This window comes from Caretta caretta, chromosome 8, assembly GCF_965140235.1.
Source record: "Caretta caretta isolate rCarCar2 chromosome 8, rCarCar1.hap1, whole genome shotgun sequence".
NCBI lineage: Eukaryota > Metazoa > Chordata > Testudines > Cheloniidae > Caretta > Caretta caretta.
The window spans coordinates 89,399,568-89,419,311 of record NC_134213.1 but is presented as its reverse complement, the minus strand read 5'-3'; the positions used below and the strand labels follow the sequence as shown (position 1 = coordinate 89,419,311).

Genomic DNA, 19,744 nt, shown 5'->3' with positions numbered 1-19,744 from the left:
ATTTAGAGAACAAGGGGTATTTCATAAAATAGGCATACAAAAAAAAAGAATAAGAAAAAACCTTAATCCAAACCCTAATTAAGTTTGGTCTCATGTTGGCTTATATTTGATCTTTTAAAACTTTATTGCTGAGGCATAAATGGAAATTACTACTTAAATAGAGCTTGCCTATCAAAATCCCACATTAGGATATTTAGAAACAGGAATAGATCATGGGAGAGGGGCAGCAGAAAGAAAAATCAGTCAGAACAGTTAAAATATTTTACAAAGACTTCCTGACATCCATTTCACCAGTGCTACAGTATCAAATGTATTGTATCCTCTGCTCCTTCCCTCCGAACCAGGGACTTCACAGAACAATGGGCATGTTATTTGTGAATGACATCAACATTTGAATCTTGTGCTTCACTAAGATATTGATATCTAGGAATCCATCCGCTGCTGCATCAAACACACCTGTACAGGAAACTTGAGTGAAATGCTGTGGTTCTTGGGCAAGCAGACTCCTGTGGCATAACACCAAAATGGCTGATTGAAGGTTTTCCTAATGTGGATTAACCTGCATATGGAGTTAAGCTGCATGATCCAAAGGATGGCACTAACACAAAGTAGGTTTAGGAGAAATATGTGGACAGATGGTGTTTAGGGGTTCTCTGAACCAAACACAGAATCAGGTTTCATCTATTCTGCTGTTGATGCACCTGTTAAATAAAAGCATTTAATTGAAACCAGAGACTTCCTACTCCCTCAGGAACACTGTACCACACAGTGAGATCCATGGAAGTTTGGCTCAATTAAAGTTTCTTTTAAGTAATTTTCATTTGTGCAGGTTATAGAGCAGCTTTGATTGTAAGAGAGTCAAGGTTCAATACCACCGTTTTTCTGACCATGTGCCTGAGCCAATCTCAACAGATCAGGAAACATATGCATCCTCTTCCTCTTGTTTTTTCCAGTCTAACAGCTGGCAACACTGTAAATTTAAACCCATACATTTTGCACGAGGGCTTAAATGGCTTCCGTGATTTCTGATTCGTGGAAGCACCGCAGGCCTTGGAGGCTACACAGCTGCAAAGGCTGAATCTGAGAGGATACTGCCTCCTCAGTAGCAGCCACCTAGCATAAGACCAGAGTAAGCATTATGCAATTTCCAGAGCCTGTCCCCTTCCCAGGGGTGAAGCCAGACTCAACCTACCCCATCCCTCAGGCTCAGTCAGTCTGTTAGCATCAAACTGATTCACAGGGATAGGAAATGTGTGGGATTCAAGCTATATTCTCTTGGCCGAGTCCCACATGTAATCTGCAAATGGAGCTCTCCATGGTTTCCTTAGGAATTCTACATATGGAGGGCTTTCAGGATCAGGCCCTGACTCACTTGTCTGCATCTACCAAGCTACTTTCATGTTCCCAAAGAGCCCTGTTCAGGATTTACCTTTCTCTGACTTCTATGGAACTCAGTCTGAGAAAGGGGTACTCAACTGGGCACTTAAATTGAAATTTGCCAGGAGGTTTCAACATTATTTTTATGATGAAAATGGGATTCAGTTTTCAAAAAAATTCTGAGAATTCACAGCACACCATTATTTATATCACATTACTGTAAGTAAATGAGCCTTTAATACTCCTAGGGTAAATGTCACTGTTGGGCAGAGGGCAAATGCAAGGCCTATATGCCGCTGAAGTGAGACATAAGTTGTGCATAGGTCTCATATTGCCACTCTGTCCAGAGGCAATTTTACCCTGCTAAGTGACTAATACAATACATTAACTTTTTACTTATTTTATTTTATGTAAGAGTTAACACAGCACTTGCATCATTGACACCAAAATGGCTGACTGAAGATTTTCCTAACGTGGAAAACAGCAGTGTGGTAAAGTCACTCCAGGTAACTAGTCAAAACAAGATCCCAGTTGTTTTCATTTTTCTATACAGCTCAAATTTAACTCCATATGCAAAAAGTTATGACAAATAAATGCAGACCAAAGTGAGAGAAATCTTCTCTCTCTGATAGATATGCTCTGGTTCAAACAGGAATTAATTCAGGGAAGTCCTATGGCCTGCACTAATAGGAGGTCAGATTAGTTTATAACAATGATCCCTTCTGGCTTTGGAATCTATGAATCTATCTGGAACAGGTTATGCTGTGGTTATGAGTCATGGCTCACCGTGATTCCACAGCAAGCATAGTGACATTCTGGAGTGGCTCTGGAAATCAGATTGCAAGCTCTTTGGGGGAGGAACTGTCATCTCTCTGTGTGTGTGCAGTGCCTAGCACCATGGGGTCCAACCTGGTTGAGATCTGGAGACTCTACTGCAACCTAAATATTAAATAATAGTGCTACAATCAGGACTGGTCCTGAAGCGTGTTGAAAAATATTCAGGCACACTCACCTGTTCCCTTTCCTCCTCCCCTCTAGTTCCCTTTGCAGAAGGTGGTTAAATGATGGTAACACATGCTAAGAAAGAGACCGAAAGGGAGAACAGTAAGGATAGGTGAAATGAGTAGGATTTTGAATCTGCGCTCCTGTCTCTCTCTCAGGAAACAGCAGTGACATTTCTACCATTTACAAAATATTATCTATTTGTTAATTTTTTTTTTCAGGAAAAAAGTGATTTAATGAGTAGCAATTCCACCCAGTTGTTCTTGGATAATAATGATCCAGTCATTACGGAAGTACTAGAGACATCACTGCAAGAGGAGTGCAAGACCACAGACACCAAAAAGGGAAACAGAAAAGTGGCCACTGAGCATATGGACATCTCTCAAAACTCACTGCTTGTCAGCACTCCAGATACTGAGCAGAACAATGGCTATAAGCCCCAGGTTTCCAACAGAAGCCCACTGGGAAACGTATTTAGTAATACTTATGAAACACAGTCCCAAGCACTGGATCCAAACACATATCTCTCAAGTCAAGATACACATGTTTTCTTAAAAGATTATACAAGTCCTGTTACTTCCTTGTGGAATGCTGAAGGAACTGGGAGCAATATGTTTTTACTTGAGAAGATTAACCTTATTTTAAACAGCAACAGAAGCGGACAGAGCAACACTTTCAATACAACAGATGAAGAACCTAATATGCTTTTGGAAAACCAGTGGAAGAGTCCACTATCCACTGAAAATGTTCAAGAGCAGACGTTAGTTCCAGATGAGTTGGTCTCTTGCTTAGGAGCGGTGACTGAAGAATCCATAGGTATAAAGTCCTATTTTCCACAAACTGTTGGTAAACTATTTCGATAGAAATAATTGCAATAAAGAAATAATACTATTTTATGGCCATAATACATCTATCTCTCTGAATTTTCAAGCATCAGAACTGAAAACCTAATTCAAAATCTGAAGTTCATTGTCTTAAATTGAATCAAAAGACTTTTGGATGAGATAAAACACTTTGGGTCCATAAATCACTAATCATTTGTAGTCATTAAATTTCCTTGGCTTTTCAGAAGAATAAGTGTATAAATCATGTGCCTGAGATGAATTCAAATGTAGGGGATTATAGACTGCCTGCTTCAGTATCCTTGCAGTTTTAACTGGATACGGAATTCTTCTCCTATCCTAAATCCTAAGTCATTCTCATGTTAAATAGTTGCTATAGGTATGTTTCACTCCAGAGCCAGTTGCATTTTAGTGAAGGATAAAATTATCCCTATATGTATTAGCTGAAGTTTGCAAAATATCTTGGGATCATTAGGAATGTAAAGGCACTACATTTAAGATGATGTTTATATATTGTATAATACAGGCCTGGAGTCTGAAAACCCAAAATCTTTTCCATACAAATGAAAATCAGTATTTAATTGTCACTTCCATCCTGTAATAAGAATAGAAGAACTAGCCTTCAGCACACCTTGCCCTGCCCAGTTGACTTAAAACGTCTTTCTAGACTAGTTATAAAACAACTTCTTCATACTAAATTAATGGGAACTTAATGTTACTGATTTACCACCATCACCTCCCCTCCATGCCTCCCCCCAACTTCTTACTTCCTCATCAATTATTTTCTTATAGTCCAGCGTCAGTGTTCTGAGTGACCTGCAACGTGGCAATGAGAACGTGCATTAGGTATGTTGCAGGGAACACAGTTTTGTTGAAATCAAGATAATGAAAAGCCAGGCCTCTCTTTTCTGATATGTGCCTATGGGGATGACCTGGCCTGCTATCATGGAAAATTCAGCCTGTGCTTTTAAAGGTATCACATAGTGTTCCCTAGGCTTTCTGAAACTTACTTTAAATGAGAAAGGGTTGTATCATTGTGTTTAATATTTTTATTTCATATGGTGAGTCAAAACTTTTCAAAAAGCATGTGTTTTAAAGACTTAAATATGATAGTAAAGGGAGTTTAAATACATTGTTTAAAAGAGTAAATTCCACAGAACTTCAAATAATTTTGTAATTAATAGAAAGTGTCAAGTTTTTATATCAAACTTTCAGCAGCCCATTCAAAAACAGACTTGGAAACGTTTGCTTTCCTAACATTTGCTTTCCTTTGTTACTTTCACTGTCAGCTCTTTGGCACAGGGGCCTTCCTTTGGTTCTGCGTTTCTATAGCAACTAGCACAATGGGGTTCTGCACCATGACTAGGGCTCTTAGGTGCTACTGCAATGCAAATAATAAAATAAGAACAATATTTTAATACCTGTAATTAAAATAAAAGTCTTTGTTAAGCACCAGGTCTGGACCTACAAACATCAGCCAATATTTAAATACACTGCTGGCTTATCATTGTTATATTAAGGTTTTTAGCCATCCAGCTACTCATATCCTAAACCATCCTGCTACAAACAGCATGTTACTTGTGAGATGTCTAGCTCCACCTATGGGGTTGTTTTAAAACACTATCCTGAGACCTGGTCTACGCTACAGTTAGGTCGATGACAGGCATCTTGCATCAACCAATTAATGCATGTGTCTACACTCAAATTTGTCTCCTACTGACATAAGAGTCCCATTCTGGTGATGCAGTAACAAGACCTCCCTGGACAGCCTCGAGTCCTGGTTGATGCACTGAGGTTGATGCAGAGTGAGTGTAGACATTGCATGACCTACGTCAACCCTACTAATCCTCTAGCAGTGTTTCTCAACCTTTTTGCAGTGGTGCTAGAAAATAATTTAATAGTGGGGGTGCTGAAAGCCAACCCTCTTGCCTCTGTCCACGTTCCTCCCCCCAGACCTGGGACCAGGCGATGTCTCTGGGAAGGGGGGACCCAGACAGGAGTAAGGGGGCCAGTCCTCGGACTGGTCATTGAGAAACACTGCTCTAGTGCATGCCTGACACTGACTGCTCTGGTCACAACGGTGAACTTCATTGCCCAAGGGTCCTGGAGACCAGAAGCCACTCCCTACCTTTGGAAAACTCTGCATATTTTTGACATGCTCCTGCCTGGAGTAGACAGGAGGTATTGGATCTCCTGGGCCCATGGGGAGAAGGGACTGCTCAGGCACAGCTACGGAGTAGTCATAGAAATGTGGACATCTACACGTGAAAGCAAAGAAACTGTGGCAGGCATACCATGAGGCCAGGGAGACCAAGATCTGGTGCTGAGCCACAGGCTTGCCACTGTTACAATGAGTATGGCAGAGTCTCCACCACCACCCCTTAGACCGTTACAGATACCTCCGAGGCGCCCAAGACACAGACCCTGGCCATGAATAGTGACGAGGAGGAATATATGGGCTATGCAGTGAGCCAGGACCTCTTTGAGACGCCACCACATTCTTGCCAGTCCTACCAGCCAACCACAGATGAGCCTGATGAAAGGGAAGGAAACTTGGGTAAGCGTGTGCATGTATTTTCCCATTACAATGTTTAAATGGAAAGATGGTGCCTAGATCATCCCAGGTTCCAAAAGACACATGTATCAACTTTTCATCAGTTTACTTGTGTGAGAAAAGATTTCAGTGCAACAAGCTGAGGTAGAGTTATTTTCATTCCCCTGTAGGATTAGGTGGCGGGGGTAGGGAGGGCATGTGGAGCAGTTTGTTGCTATACATAAGGACGTCCCTTGTATCCCCCTGAGCAGGGCCATCCTTACCCATATGCAAAGTACAAAGCTGTGTAGGGCACCAGGAAACTTGGGGCACCAAATTTCCTAGTGCCTGCGCAGCTGCGTCCTGCTCCAGCCCCCGCCCCGCCCCTTCCCCATGGCCCCGCCTCTGCTCTGTCCCAGCCCCGCCTCTTCCCACCCCTTCCCCAAAGCCCCCGCCCTGCTCCACTGCCACCCCACCTCTTCCCACCCCTGCTCCACCCCAGCCCCGCCTCAACCTGCCGCTGAGGACTGCCACAGGGCCAGGCCTGCTCTCACTGGCAGTGGGAAGTGCAGCGACCCAGCTCCAGCCACGTTGCTTCCCTCCTGCCCCCCAAGCCAGCCTCCCCACCCCCGCAGAGGCCTGGGGCCCCACACACCCCCACAGGGGGGCTGCATAGGGCCCAGAATAGCTAGGGATGGCCCTGCTCCTGAGAGATCTCGATGAAACTTTCATGGAGATACTCTGTGAGGTTTCTAGGGTTGGCTGCCTTATTTCTTCCTCCATAGGAAGACACTTTCCCATGCTACTCCATGATGAGTTCAGCAGACACCATTGTCAGACCCTCTATGAGGTCCAGAGAGGCTCGGGCCAGTTCCAGCTTTTGAGGCCCCTAGCCATAATAAAAATAAAAAATGACAACACATGAAAACAAAATAAGGCACCAAAAAAAGAGTGAGACATAATTTGAATATTTTTTATTTAACAAATGCTTTTCTAGCCTTTTTCTGTGCAAATGCACTAATTATTGAGGAAAAATCTAGCTTTCGTGCAATATCACAGTTGATATTAAGCATTGCGAGCCCATTCAAACGCTCTTGTCCCATAGTTGAACGGTGATAGTTCTTTACTTGCTTCAACACGTTGAAGGTGTGTTCACCTGAAGCCACGGATGCAGGCAAACTGACAAAAATACGCAATGCAATTGTGATATTAGGAAACACCCCAGAGAGTCCAAGTTTGAGTATTTCTTGAAGCAATTCCTTTGGCTTGCAATCCAGTTTAAAGTTTGTGGAATATATTTGTTTGAGGAAGATGACCTCGTCACTAAGATCTTTTGAGATTTTTGTTGTACTGTTGCTGAAATTGTTCAGCTGCAGAAAGAAGATCTTCATTACTCAGTCTGTTGAACTGCCAAAGAAACCCAAAAAGGGTACAAATCGACGTGTAAGACCTGATTGAATAGAGTCAACGATGACAAGGAAGACATTGACCCTATAATGCTGCTTGGCATCTGTAGTGGGGTGGCTACACTAAATTAGAAGGGGTTAAAAGCAGCCCTGGAGAGGGCTGTGGCTGGAGAGGGCTGATTGGGGAAGCAGCCGCAGCTGGGCCACACCCCAATCAGGCTCCAGCTGGCCGCTGTGAGCCAGAGGCCCAAGGAGTCTCTCTCCAGGCTGGAAGAGAGCAGGGCCTGGCTGACGGGGTACTGAGGGTGGTGCCTCACTGGGGAAGGAGAAGGCTGAGTGGGGGTACTCCAGGCTGGCAACTCCCCAGGCTGTAGGGCCTGGTCCAAGGGGAAGGCAGCAGGTCCGAACCCCCTTGCCTATGATGAATGGCCTTTATGCTGCAGTCTGCCCCAGGGAGCGGGGGCTTGGTGATGACTGGCAGTAGCCCAGACTGAGGCCAGGTGGGGATAGTGGGTTGGGGGTTCCCCAGGAAAGAGAGACCCAGAAGCAGAGTGTGGGGGTACGGCCAGGGAGCAGAACCCCAGAGAAAGGGGCAATGGGGTCTGTGAGGGGCACGGGGACCAGAGCTGGGTGGATCACCGGCCTGCAGAGGGAGCTCCAGGCTGGAAAAGAGCTAATTCCCAATGACCAGCAGGAGGCGGCGCAGGGGTGAGTCCGCTCCTTTACAGCATCAGATTCAGTAGATAAGTTGCGATTGATGGAGAACTCAGATGAAATGCCAATATTTTGTGCTACTAATTTGGACTCATCCCATTGTTCACGTATCTGTTGAATGTCATTGATAAGACTTTCAATGACAGGTTTCAGAGGAACAGCCGTGTTAGTCTGTATTCGCAAAAAGAAAAGGAGTACTTGTGGCACCTTAGAGACTAACCAATTTATTTGAGCATGAGCTTTCGTGAGCTACATCTGATGAAGTGAGCTGTAGCTCACGAAAGCTCATGCTCAAATAAATTGGTTAGTCTCTAAGGTGCCACAAGTACTCCTTTTCTTTTTGCGAAGACTTTCAATGTTATCCCTCTCAACATCAAGTGTAGCATTGCGTGCTTCAATTGCCAGATCAGTTTGGTGGATCATTGTAAGTAGCTTCATCCACAAAGATGACATCAGAATGTACAAATCTGGACATGTGCTTCTGAATAGACTGAAGTTCAGTTTGAGCCTGTGCAGTGAGATTGAGAGATTCATGCTCATTTAAAGCCTCTCAGTAAATTCAAATATTGCACAACTGGTTGAACACTGTCAATCCATGCAGACCATCTAGTTTTGGACATCCCATGCAGTGAAACAGGAAGATATTGCTTCCGAATTTCCCACCTTTGTGGACTGCTACTGAAGAGATTGTACATTTGCTGATTGGTTCCAAAGTAAGTAATTGCCTCCTTGCATGATTCAGCACAGTCAACACCTACAAGGTTTAGGGTGTGGTTTCCACAGCTGGAGAAAATGCAGTTTGAATTATGCTCAAGCAGAACTGCTTATACACCTTTGTACTTCCCAGCCATATTAGATCCGTTGTCATAGGCTTGACCAGTGCAGACTTGAAAATCTAATTTAAAACCTTCTAGAATTGCTAGTACTCGAGCAGCAATTTCTTTTCCAGTTTTACTCATGAAATCAAACAAAATAAACCTTTCTTCAATTGAAAATTTTGAGCTGTCTACAATCTTAACATATCAAATAACCATAGTAGTCTTCCTTGTGAGAACAATGATTGAAAAATACTTGGCATTTCGAATCTCATCAAGAATTGTTTATACGAATGACCCGCATAGCTCAAACTCATTTTGTATGCATGTGGAGAGATAATAGACTTGCATGCGCTTCTGATTCTCTTGCAATTCTTTAACATGCTCTGATAAAAGTGGGCCATATTTGCTGAGGAGCTCAACTAAGCCTGGAAAATTTCCATTTGCACGATCACCAATACGTTGTCTGGAACCAAAGAAAGCCAATCCGTGCTCAGAAAGAAAAAGGATGACATTCAGGATGTGCTCAAGAAGTTTTTTCCAGTTATTATTTTCTGTAGAGAGTTCAGTCAAGAGTAAATTCTCAACTGAACTTTCAGCTGATGCTGCCCTACTGGCTTATTTCCATGCAACATAGCTTTCTTTGTGTTACGTTGAACTCATATATGATGGTATTCGGTCTTTCAAATTCCTCCAACCTCTGTTGATGCTCCATCCTGATTGATCAGAGAACTGATGCATTTGCAGCACTTTTGTTCAAAATGAAGCAGGGTGCACAGTACAGAGATTGTTTTTACATACTCCAGCATAACCAGTCTTTTTAGCAGGTCTCACCATCTGGAAGAGTATTTGTCAGCGGACAAGTAGGGAAAGCATGATTATCAGCATCTCATGGAATGTTACTTGGAATTTCAAAACAACTAATTTGAAGAAATGATTGCATTTGGGCAGCATTGCTCTGGTCAATAATTCCAGTGTCAGTCACGGTCAAACCTGTAGTACTCATGAATTGCTCTTGCTATGCAAGATCTACATCTTCCTGTTGCTGTTGAGTTTCTTGATCATACACAGGATCTTCTGCTGCATCTGTTACTGTTGGCACATCTCCTTCTTGACTACTGTCCTCATGTTCAGGTATTGGCGTCGAAATATCACCTGTTGTAATTGCGGAGTTTTCATTATCTGTCGCATGGTTTGTTGGGTATTTTCCAGTGGTTTGAGGAATGAAGTTATTGGCTTTGAGCTCTTAGCTGCTGCTTCACTCAGTTGTTTTCGCTGTCTCTTGCTTGCACCACTTTCAAATCTCCTCTTCACAGTGATCTATCTGGTCAATATGTAGCCTATCCACACTTGAAATCTTCTACTGTAAACATGTACACGTAAACATGTAAAAATGCTGAATGGTACACAAATGCTGAAAAGACTTAAAACAAAGGAATACTAATTAAGAACACAAAATGAAACAGTCAGACAGGTTATTATCCTTATCACTGAATCAAAACTCAAGCACGCAAGGTATAATATAACAGGCTGAGCTGAAGACAAAGGGATGACACATATATATAGTAAAAATACGGATACAGACAGAGGGATAATGTCCAAAAATTTCAAACATGTGTCCTCACAAAACTCACTGTACAAATTTTCACCTTGAATCTGGGCCTATAGACAATGAAAGCCTATGATGATGACCAAGCTACCACGCTAGAGCTCGACCAACCAACCAGTCACCTCTTTTAGCTACCATATGACGATAATAAGGAGGAATTCTCACACATAAATAATTCCTTAGTCAACTAGATGTAAAACTATAAGGCACTAAAATGTAACCATTCTCTACTTTTCAACACGCACTAGATCCAGCACCAGCCACTAGTAGTGGTTTGTTTATATAATCAGCTGATCTGAGAGGACACATTCATCACGGTCTAATCTTGTGCCATCAGAACCAATTTTTATTAATATTTATGAACATTTTTAACTCTTTAATATGACAAAATCTATATCAGTTTCCAAAAAAATTACATCTTTTACCAAATCACGTCTCTTATTTGCTTAAATTTGCATCTCTAAGCTGAGAGTGTGTGTCACATTTTGGCCGGATAGGGATGCGCATAAAAACAAGTTGCGAAACTTATCAAATGCCAAAAAATTAACAAGTGCCTAAATCTGAAGCCCCCTTTGAGCTTGAGGCCCAGGCCAAATGGCCCTCCTCTCTCCCTTCCCCCCCCCCCACCCCCAATTGGCCCTGGCCCTGGGCACCTCGGGCCACAGCTCCACATTGAACTTTTCTAATAGCCTTTTTGTTTGGCTTGTCAAACTCAGCAGACAGCCACCCCCCCACTACCTGGCACCAACTTTTCCTCCTTGACCTCACAGATATTACACAGGACACAACAGGCAGCTATAACCACTGGGATATTTTTCTTATGAGAACCAATCCGGAAGTACATTCAACAGTCATTTTGCACCTGCTGAGCATGTAATTGAATCTTTTCTTGGTGCTGTTGAGGTGGCCGATGTACAGCTTCACGTGCCAAGGAAGCAATGGGTCAGTTGGGTCTCCCAGGATCAGTATTGGCATTTCAACATCACTAATGGTAATCAGCCAGTCAGTAAAGAATGTCCCTGGTTACAGCTTTCTGAACAGTCCTGTGTTCTTAAAGGTGCAAAAATCATGTACCTTTCCAGACCAGTGCACACGTGCTCTGCCAAGGCTTACATAACCATAGACCAATAGCCTGGCCTGCTGATGTACTCTGTTGCAAGGCTGGCTGGTGCCAAACTAGGGATGTGCCTCCCATCTGTCACCTCACAGCAGTTTGGGAACCCCATTGTTGCAAATCCATCCACTGTAATGTGCACATTGCCAAGAGCCCTGGTTCTGCGCAGAAGGACACAATTAATGACCCAAGAAACAGGACAACGGCCCTCACCATGGATTTTCCAAATCCGGAATGATTTCATACTGACCAATAGCAATCCAGTGTTGCAAGCTTCCAGTGTGTGATCACCACTTGCATCTCAACTGTCAACAGAACTATCATTCTGGTGTCCATGCTCTCTCTGGAGGAATGGCCAGTGCACACAGATCCAGGAATATGGCTTTGTGTATCTGAAAATTCTGCAGCTACTGCTAGTCATGATGCAATCCCACCAGTCAGTGCTTGTTTCTCGGCCCAGAAGCAGCGATCCACTGTCTGAAGCTTTTCTGTGAATGACACCAACACCCTTGAATTATTTTTTGCTATGTAGCTCAGAAATCTGTCCTTGAAGAAATCGTCATGTCCCCTGTTATTTTGTTTCTTCCTGCAGCTCTGATAACACTGGAGAATCGTATGTCCTGTATTTGCTGCAGTCATGAGACTAGTACAGAGCTGTGTGGGCTCCATGCTTCTGTCAGAGATGGCTGACACTGAATAATGCCACATGGGTTTGTGGGATATTAAAAAAATGGCATAAAAATTATGGGATATGGATGCTAGTGTGGGTTGGCAAAAGTTGCACGCTGGGAACTTGACCTCTAGCTCCCAGTCACCACTGAGCTACTTGTTTCCACTCTAATATGCATTGCCCGAATTTCCCAAAAGACAGTACACAGGACAATGGTGACGTGCACAATGAGACATCTCTCCATGCATCTCACTGTGAATTGACACAGGGACACCTGATGAGTACATGCTGTGCTGATGCAAGGACCTAAATATGCACATGCATGAGCAATATCCTAACTGTGTCTGCTTTATGCCAACATAATCTGTGACAGCCTCAAGACCCAGATTCTGCTAGCCTTAATTGGGTTGAATAGTACCTTACCCCAGGAGTAGTCAGATTGTCTTCAAATGTGCAATTCATCTTGAGTAATAGTATCAGAATCACTTGGGTTCAGATTCTATGTAAACACAAATTTTGCATGTCTTTTCTGGTACAATTTCTGCAGTTGCTCTATAATTTTTACCATAAAGCCATGAAACTAAAAGACGTACTGAGCTGGATTCTTCTCCTGTTTACACCAGTGCAACCTCAGTGGGGTTAATCCCAATTTACCCCAGTGGAAATGAAAACAGAATTAAGCCTAGTGGAGAAATCAGTGGAGTTATAAAGTGAGTGTGATGAGAATCAGGCCCATTGCCTTCAGTGCAAGCTTTACAATTAAGGTCTGAATAAGGGCTGTAGGCTTTGGCTTGCTGCCGTTACACAATCTGGGAGGGGAGGGGGGAGATCTTTAGGTTCTCTCAAATTCTAAGATATTTTCAGTTCTGATGATATTTTAGTACCTAGTTTACACTGTATGCAAATACATGCTCAATCCTGCTCCATTTGGAGAGCATGGCAAGACACCCGTTGACTTCAATGGAGCAGACTTGGGTTCTGAGGTACTGCGATTACTTCCATGTGATGCCCAAAAAGACACCAAGAGTCACAGTAGTAGCTTGTCAGGAGCCCAGGGCCCAATCTTATTTGCATGTGGACTTTTTTATTTTTATTAAAAATAAATGGTCAGAGCCAAAATCTTTGGTTGTACACCAGTTTTTAGGAGTACATTCATACAATTTGTTGGTTGCTTTAGTTGACTCAAAATAAAATTCTGCAGAAGACCAAGCATTGTCCTCAGCCTGCATAAGAGGGAGAAGGTGGGGTCACCGTAAGATGCATTTGTTCCTGTTGGTTGTATTTTGGGCACGCTTATTTTATTCATAGGAAGTACAAGCCTGTTAGGCATATTCTTCTTTCAATGTGACAAAGAAGCTTATACAAGTGTCTCGGACGTGCTTGTATGCCAACATAATCTGGCATATATATAATATAATAATATATTGCTCATGCATGTGCATATTTAGGTCCTTGCATCAGCACAGCATGTACTCATCAGGTGTCCCTGTGTCAATTCACAGTGAGATGCATGGAGAGATGTCTCATTGTGCACGTCACCATTGTCCTGTGCACTGTCTTTTGGGAAATTCGGGCAATGCATATTAGAGTGGAAACAAGTAGCTCAATGGATCCTCATAGAGGATACTGTATATACATGACTTAATTGGATACACAAATTGTAGGGCTATCCCTCTCTCGCTGTGTAATGATGAAGCTAATAATAATTATATTAAAAGGAAGTGTTACCTTTGAATGCCTGCTACCAAGCTGAAATGTAAAATATTAAAAGGAAACAAATATTGATTTTGTACGAGTGTATTAATAGTCTTAAAGCTCAGAAATTATAAAATCCATACTAAGCTATCTAGGAACATGGCACTTTAATATTAATTACTACTACTATTTATTTTTTTTATTGTGGTAGCACCTAAGAGCCCCAGTCATGGACAACGAACCCAATTGTGCTAGCACTCTGCAGGCTTTTCTCAAATGGTGCTAGGCTCTGTAAGCTCTTCTCAAATAACGGATGACCGAATGACTGATCTTTCTAATTGCTTGTCCTTGGCTTTTGAGCGGAGATAGTTGTGGACTATTTGTGGCTGCTTCCTAGTAATGTGCAGTGTGCTATTCAGATCCATGAAATCTTTCACCTTTCTACTTAATTTACAGAGTACTCTATTACCAGGTAAGTTTTTTAAGCCGGTAGTTGTGGTGGTATTTTAGAAACTGCAAACTGTCTCCAAGCATCATTGTTTTTCTAGCGTGCAAGTTGGTCTAAACGTAGTGATCGTTACTTGTGCAGGAAGGAAATTGTAAGAGAGCAGCCACACCACCCAAAATGTGAGATGTGGAAGTTAATAAACCCTTTTCTTGTCCACATCCTGACATTTCAGTTCAAGACACTACTTGAGCAAGAAATGCACAGGAGTCTTCACAACCTGGAAATGTTTCATTGTTCTCTTTGACAAACCAGAAGGGTCTGATCCTGCATTCCTTTTGTCATCCAAATACCTGGGATGAAATCTTGACCCCACTGAAGTCAATGACAAAACTCCCATTGACTTCAGTGGGTTCAGGATTTCCCTCCCAATCATGCAGAACAGGGCCCCTATACTTGAGCCCAGATCATCTTTCCTCATAGTTGAATGAGTGCAACTCAAATATGGTGTTGGTCAAACAGTCCTGCATTTGACTCTAGGAAATTGATCCAACTCCAGGGCTGGAATGGATGGTCTGTGTTTTGACAGGTATATGAAGAAAACAAATATTTCAAATACAACATGTCACAAACATCATTCATTCACATTGCAAATCCCCAGCAACAGGATATCTTAAGCACAATTCCATACAACTTCGTTGTATGTAGAAAGATGGATGGGGTAATATCTTTATTGGAGCAACTTCTATTGGTGAAAGACAAACTTTCCAGCTTACACAGAGTTCTTATTCAAATCTGGGAAATATATTCCATATGCATGTCTTTCCCCTTATCTCTCTGTTTGCCCTTTCTGAGCTCTTTGGCCCAGGGATGGTGCCTTATTTTGATTATGCACAGCACCTAGCCATCTAATCCAGTATGCTAACTGACAGTAACTATACCAGATGCCTCAGGGCAGTAGTGTGGTCTAGGTTAAACATATGTAAACTGAGTTTACCCACTTCTCATTTGGGGAATATGGAGTTTTGGTTATGTTAGCTTATCCACTTCCATATCACTACTTCAGACAATTATGGAATATGTGAGAAGTCTCAATGGCCTGATCCAATGTGGAATAACAATCTTATGCTGAAGTTTCTTTTTAACCCCCACACCAGTTAGTGGATGGCTCATGCCCTGAAGGATGAGAGTTTATATCCCTTCTAAAAATATTTTATGCTATCTAGTGTGACTATGGATGTTCTCATTTCCCATCTATCTGTCTAATCCTTTCGGAATTCTGCTATGCTCTGATATCTTGTGGTAATGGATTCCACGTTACTTATGAAAGTGGCAATGTGTTCTACAGATTATTATGAATGGTCTAAAACTATTTCCATATAACAGTTTTAAACTCAATTTCATTGTTTCTTTATTCTTCTTATTGTGAGAAAGGATAAATAGGAATGCTTGATTCATCTTCTGTATATCATTCATTATTTTACATTCCTCTGTCATGTCCCCTTGCACTAATCTTCTCTCTAAATTAAACCATCTAAATCTTTTCAGCCTTTCCTCATGTGAAAGTCTTTCCATACCTATTCTTTTCATCCTGTCTCAGTCCTTTAAAATTCTGCTGGATCTTTTTGTGATGTATGATCCGAATTACATTTCGAATGCGCATTATATTTTAGGTATTAGAGGACCCTGAAAACCAGCTTGGATTCTGAGTTGGAGAAATGTCTAATCCTTTTAAATTATATTTAAGCCATTTGTCTCAAATTTATCTTGCAGCAGGCTGTTCCATGGGTTACTTACAACTTGGATGTTGGAGAATTTCCTTTTATTTTTTCTAAGTGCATTGCCTTTCAGTTTCACCATGTCCTCTACTCATTCTTGTATCATAGTACAGGGCAAAATTAATTGTTTTCTATCCCTTCCATGTATTCATAGGATGTTGCAGGGCTAGATATTGTGTTAGAATGGCAGTAACTATATATACACAGGTGTATTGTTAGAATGAGACCAAATATGCCACCGTGTGTGTTAAGTCTGAGTGTTCCCAATGTGACAGAGCTATTTCCATCAACTTGTGCACACTTCAATTGAACTGAAAACTCATGTAGTTATAATTGAAGTGTCCTGGCAAACCTGATTCCTTACTAAATAGTACAGATACTGACTTCCTTAACAGAAACTACAACAAACCCCAAAGCACAGAAGTTAGTGATTTTGTAGATAATTTTTAAATGATCAAACGGTTTAAATCTTGAATATATTACTCATGTGAGATCCCAGATAAACAACCCAGGGGACTGAAGTTCTAGATTTAGTCAAAAAAACAGGTAAAAAACATGGCCATTGTTATTGTCTAATTCCCCAGCAATGAATCTCAACTCTGACATAGATGAAGTGACCTCTAAGGGCAAGTGGATGGTTCAGTGTCCATGCTCCTCCAGTCTGGACTTCCCTGCTGAGACTCTCATTAAGTCTTCCGATCATTGCCCATTGTGAGGGTGATTTTAATGTATGAACATTTGTTAATGGATGGAGAACATTTGCTAATTTCATGCAGGCCCCCACATTGCTGGTAGTTGAAAGTCATTACAATCTATAACCAACATTTGTTAGAATTCAATCTGTGACTTTACAGGGAAGGGTTCCTTCACCTAAACCCTGCAGTATCGTTGCTCTTCAGAAATACTTTTATAGCTATAGAGCCATTTAGTGCATAAAGGAAAAAATGATGACTTAATACACCAAGTGTTAAGGAGCTATATGCCACTACTTGCTCCACAGAATCTGTCTTTGGTTTGCTACTAGTACTTCCTGGATAAATTTACAAACTTGAGGGCTGCTGCTTTTTTTTTTTTTTTACTTCGGTCTTTCACCACCTTTCCTCCCACCAGTCCAGGGACAGTGGAAAATATGTACTGGCTGCTCTAGAATGCATGACTGAGCTCTGGCACATCAGTAGGATTTAGCTGATCTTGCATCACAGTGCAGAGTTCAAACATAGGTGTAGAAATTAGGGCTGTCAAGCCATTAAAAAAAATTAATCGCACAATTAATCACACGATTAATTGCACTGTTAAACAATAATAGAATACCATTTATTTAAATATATTGATTTCAATTACAACACAGAATACAAAGTATATTGTGCTCACTTTGCAAATATTTGTAATCAAAAATAAATATACTGTAAAAAAGAAATAGTATATTTCAATTCACCTAATACAAGTACTGTAGTGCAATCTCTTTATCATGAAAGTTAATTCTACATTTGTAAGTTCATGTACAAAAAATAACTTATTTTTGAATGCAATGTAAAACTGTAGAGCCTACCAGTCCACTCAATTCTATTTCAGCCAATCGCTCAGACAAACAAGTTTGGTTACAATTTGCAGGAGATAATGCTGCCTGCTTCTTGTTTACAATGTCACCTGAAAGTGAGAACAGGCATTTGCATGGCACTGTTGTAGCCGCCAGTACAAGATATTTATGTGCCACATGCACTAAAGATTCATATGTCCCTTCATGCTTCAACCACCATTCCAGAGGACATGTGTCCATGCTGATGACGGGTTGTGCTTGATAACGATCCAAAACAGTGTGGACAGACGCATGTTCATTTTCATCATCTGAGTCAGATGCCACCAGCAGAAGGTTCATTTTCTTTTTTGGTGGTTTGGGTTTTGTAGTTTCCGCCTCTGAGTGTTGCTCTTTAAAGACTTCTGAAAGCATGCTCCACACCTCGTCCCTCTCAGATTTTGGAGGGCACTTCAGATTCTTAAACCTTGGGTCGAGTGCTGTAGCTATTTTTAGAAATCTCACATTGGTACCTTCTTTGCATTTTGTCAAATTTGCTGTGAAAGTGTTCTTAAAAAGAACATGTGTTGGATCATCAAATGAGACTGCTGGAACATGAAATATACGACAGAATGTGGGTAAAACAGAACAGAAGACATATAGTTCTCCCCCAAGGAGTTCAGTCACAAATTTAATTAACACACATCATCAGCATAGAGGCATGTCCTCTGGAATGGTAGCTGAAGCATGAAGGGGTATACGTATGTTTAGTATATCTGGCACAAATACCTTGTAACACCAGCTACAAAAGTGCCAAGCGAACGACTGTTCTCACTTTCAGGTGACACTGTAAATAAGAAGCAGGCAGCAGTCTCTCCTGTAAATGTAAACAAACTTGTTTGTCTTAGCGATTGGCTAAACAAGAAGAAGGACTGAGTGGACTTGTAGGCTCTGAAGTTTTACATTGTTTGTTACATAACTGCATTCAGAAACAAAACAAACAATCTACATTTGTAAGTTACACTTTCAGATAAAGAGATTGCACTACAGTACTTGTATAGGTGAATTGAATACTATTTCTTTTGTTTATCATTTCTACAGTACAAATATTTGTAATAAAAAATAATATGAAGTGAGCACTGTGCACTTTGTATTCTGTGTTGTAATAGAAATCAATATATTTGAAAATGTAGAAAAACATCCAAAAATATATAATAAATGTCAATTGGTATTCTATTGTTTAACAGTGCAGTTAATCACAATTAATGTTTTTAATGACAGTTTTTTTAGTTAATCGCGTGAGTTAACTGCAATTAATCAACAGCCCTAGTAGAAATGTCTGTGTGTTGCTGCATGCATCCTACCACTGAGCAAAATCTTTACCTGCTATCTCATGACAGCCAGGCATACTCTTTCTGTACATAGTGCAGAGGAACTGGCTGATGTCAGAATATGGTGTGGGAGAGCTTCTCACGCTGATGTTGCCTTTTATGATGCACAAAAGCTGTGGCCCCACATCCTCTGCTGTAGGAGTCAGTGCAGATGCAAGCGAGGTAACAGGCCCACTCACAATTCATACGTATCACCCTGTGGAGGAACTCCTGAATAACAGGCCTACTGGTGCATGCATATATCATGCCAGTACATGACATTATTAGGACCTTCAATCTACATATAGTATGTCTTAATTTAGCATCATACTCTACACAATAAAGAGCTAAGCTAGTCCCATTATTATTGTTTCTCACAGCTCTAATGCAATCTCAATGGGAGGGACCTATCAGTGGATAAAGAAAGGAAAAATTTAAAAAAATACAAAAAACTGTACAGTAATCCATTAAGAGCCTGGCTTTTGGATTTTACCCACAAGAACAAAAACATTCAAGCTCAAGGCTTTGATATCATCCTTAACTCAGCCCTGTCATACCCTTAGAAGATGGCATATCAGGAATTCTCCTGAGACAAATACAAACTTTAGGCTCAGTGGGATGAGTTATAGATAGAACAGTAATGATTATGGAGTCTGTTATTTTGCTTCAGTTGTTGTGTTGTAAGTGCATTTCAAAATTAAATATTATTCCATTAAACATGCATTGTTATTGCAGAATGATCTACACTTCTGAAGGTCTAACATAGATACTCAGCTATTACAGTGTGGATGCTATGTAGAGGAGGAGGTAAAAGTGTGAACTAGTGTATAGGGCACTAGACCAGTGTCGGGCGATTTAGGT

The 19,744-nt window shown here is 41.3% G+C and overlaps 1 protein-coding gene across 1 annotated transcript in view; it reads left to right on the top strand.

Annotated features, from left to right (window-relative positions):
- Positions 1-3,699, top strand: part of IL23R (interleukin 23 receptor) — a 38,247-nt gene extending 34,548 nt beyond the window's left edge. The window contains exons 13-14 of the mRNA XM_048862373.2: positions 1,793-1,883; positions 2,601-3,699. Coding sequence (XP_048718330.2) covers positions 1,793-1,883; positions 2,601-3,242 — 733 coding nt within the window. The 3' untranslated portion in view covers positions 3,243-3,699. The remainder of the gene's footprint in view (positions 1-1,792; positions 1,884-2,600) is intronic.
- Positions 3,700-19,744: the final 16,045 nt, after the last annotated feature.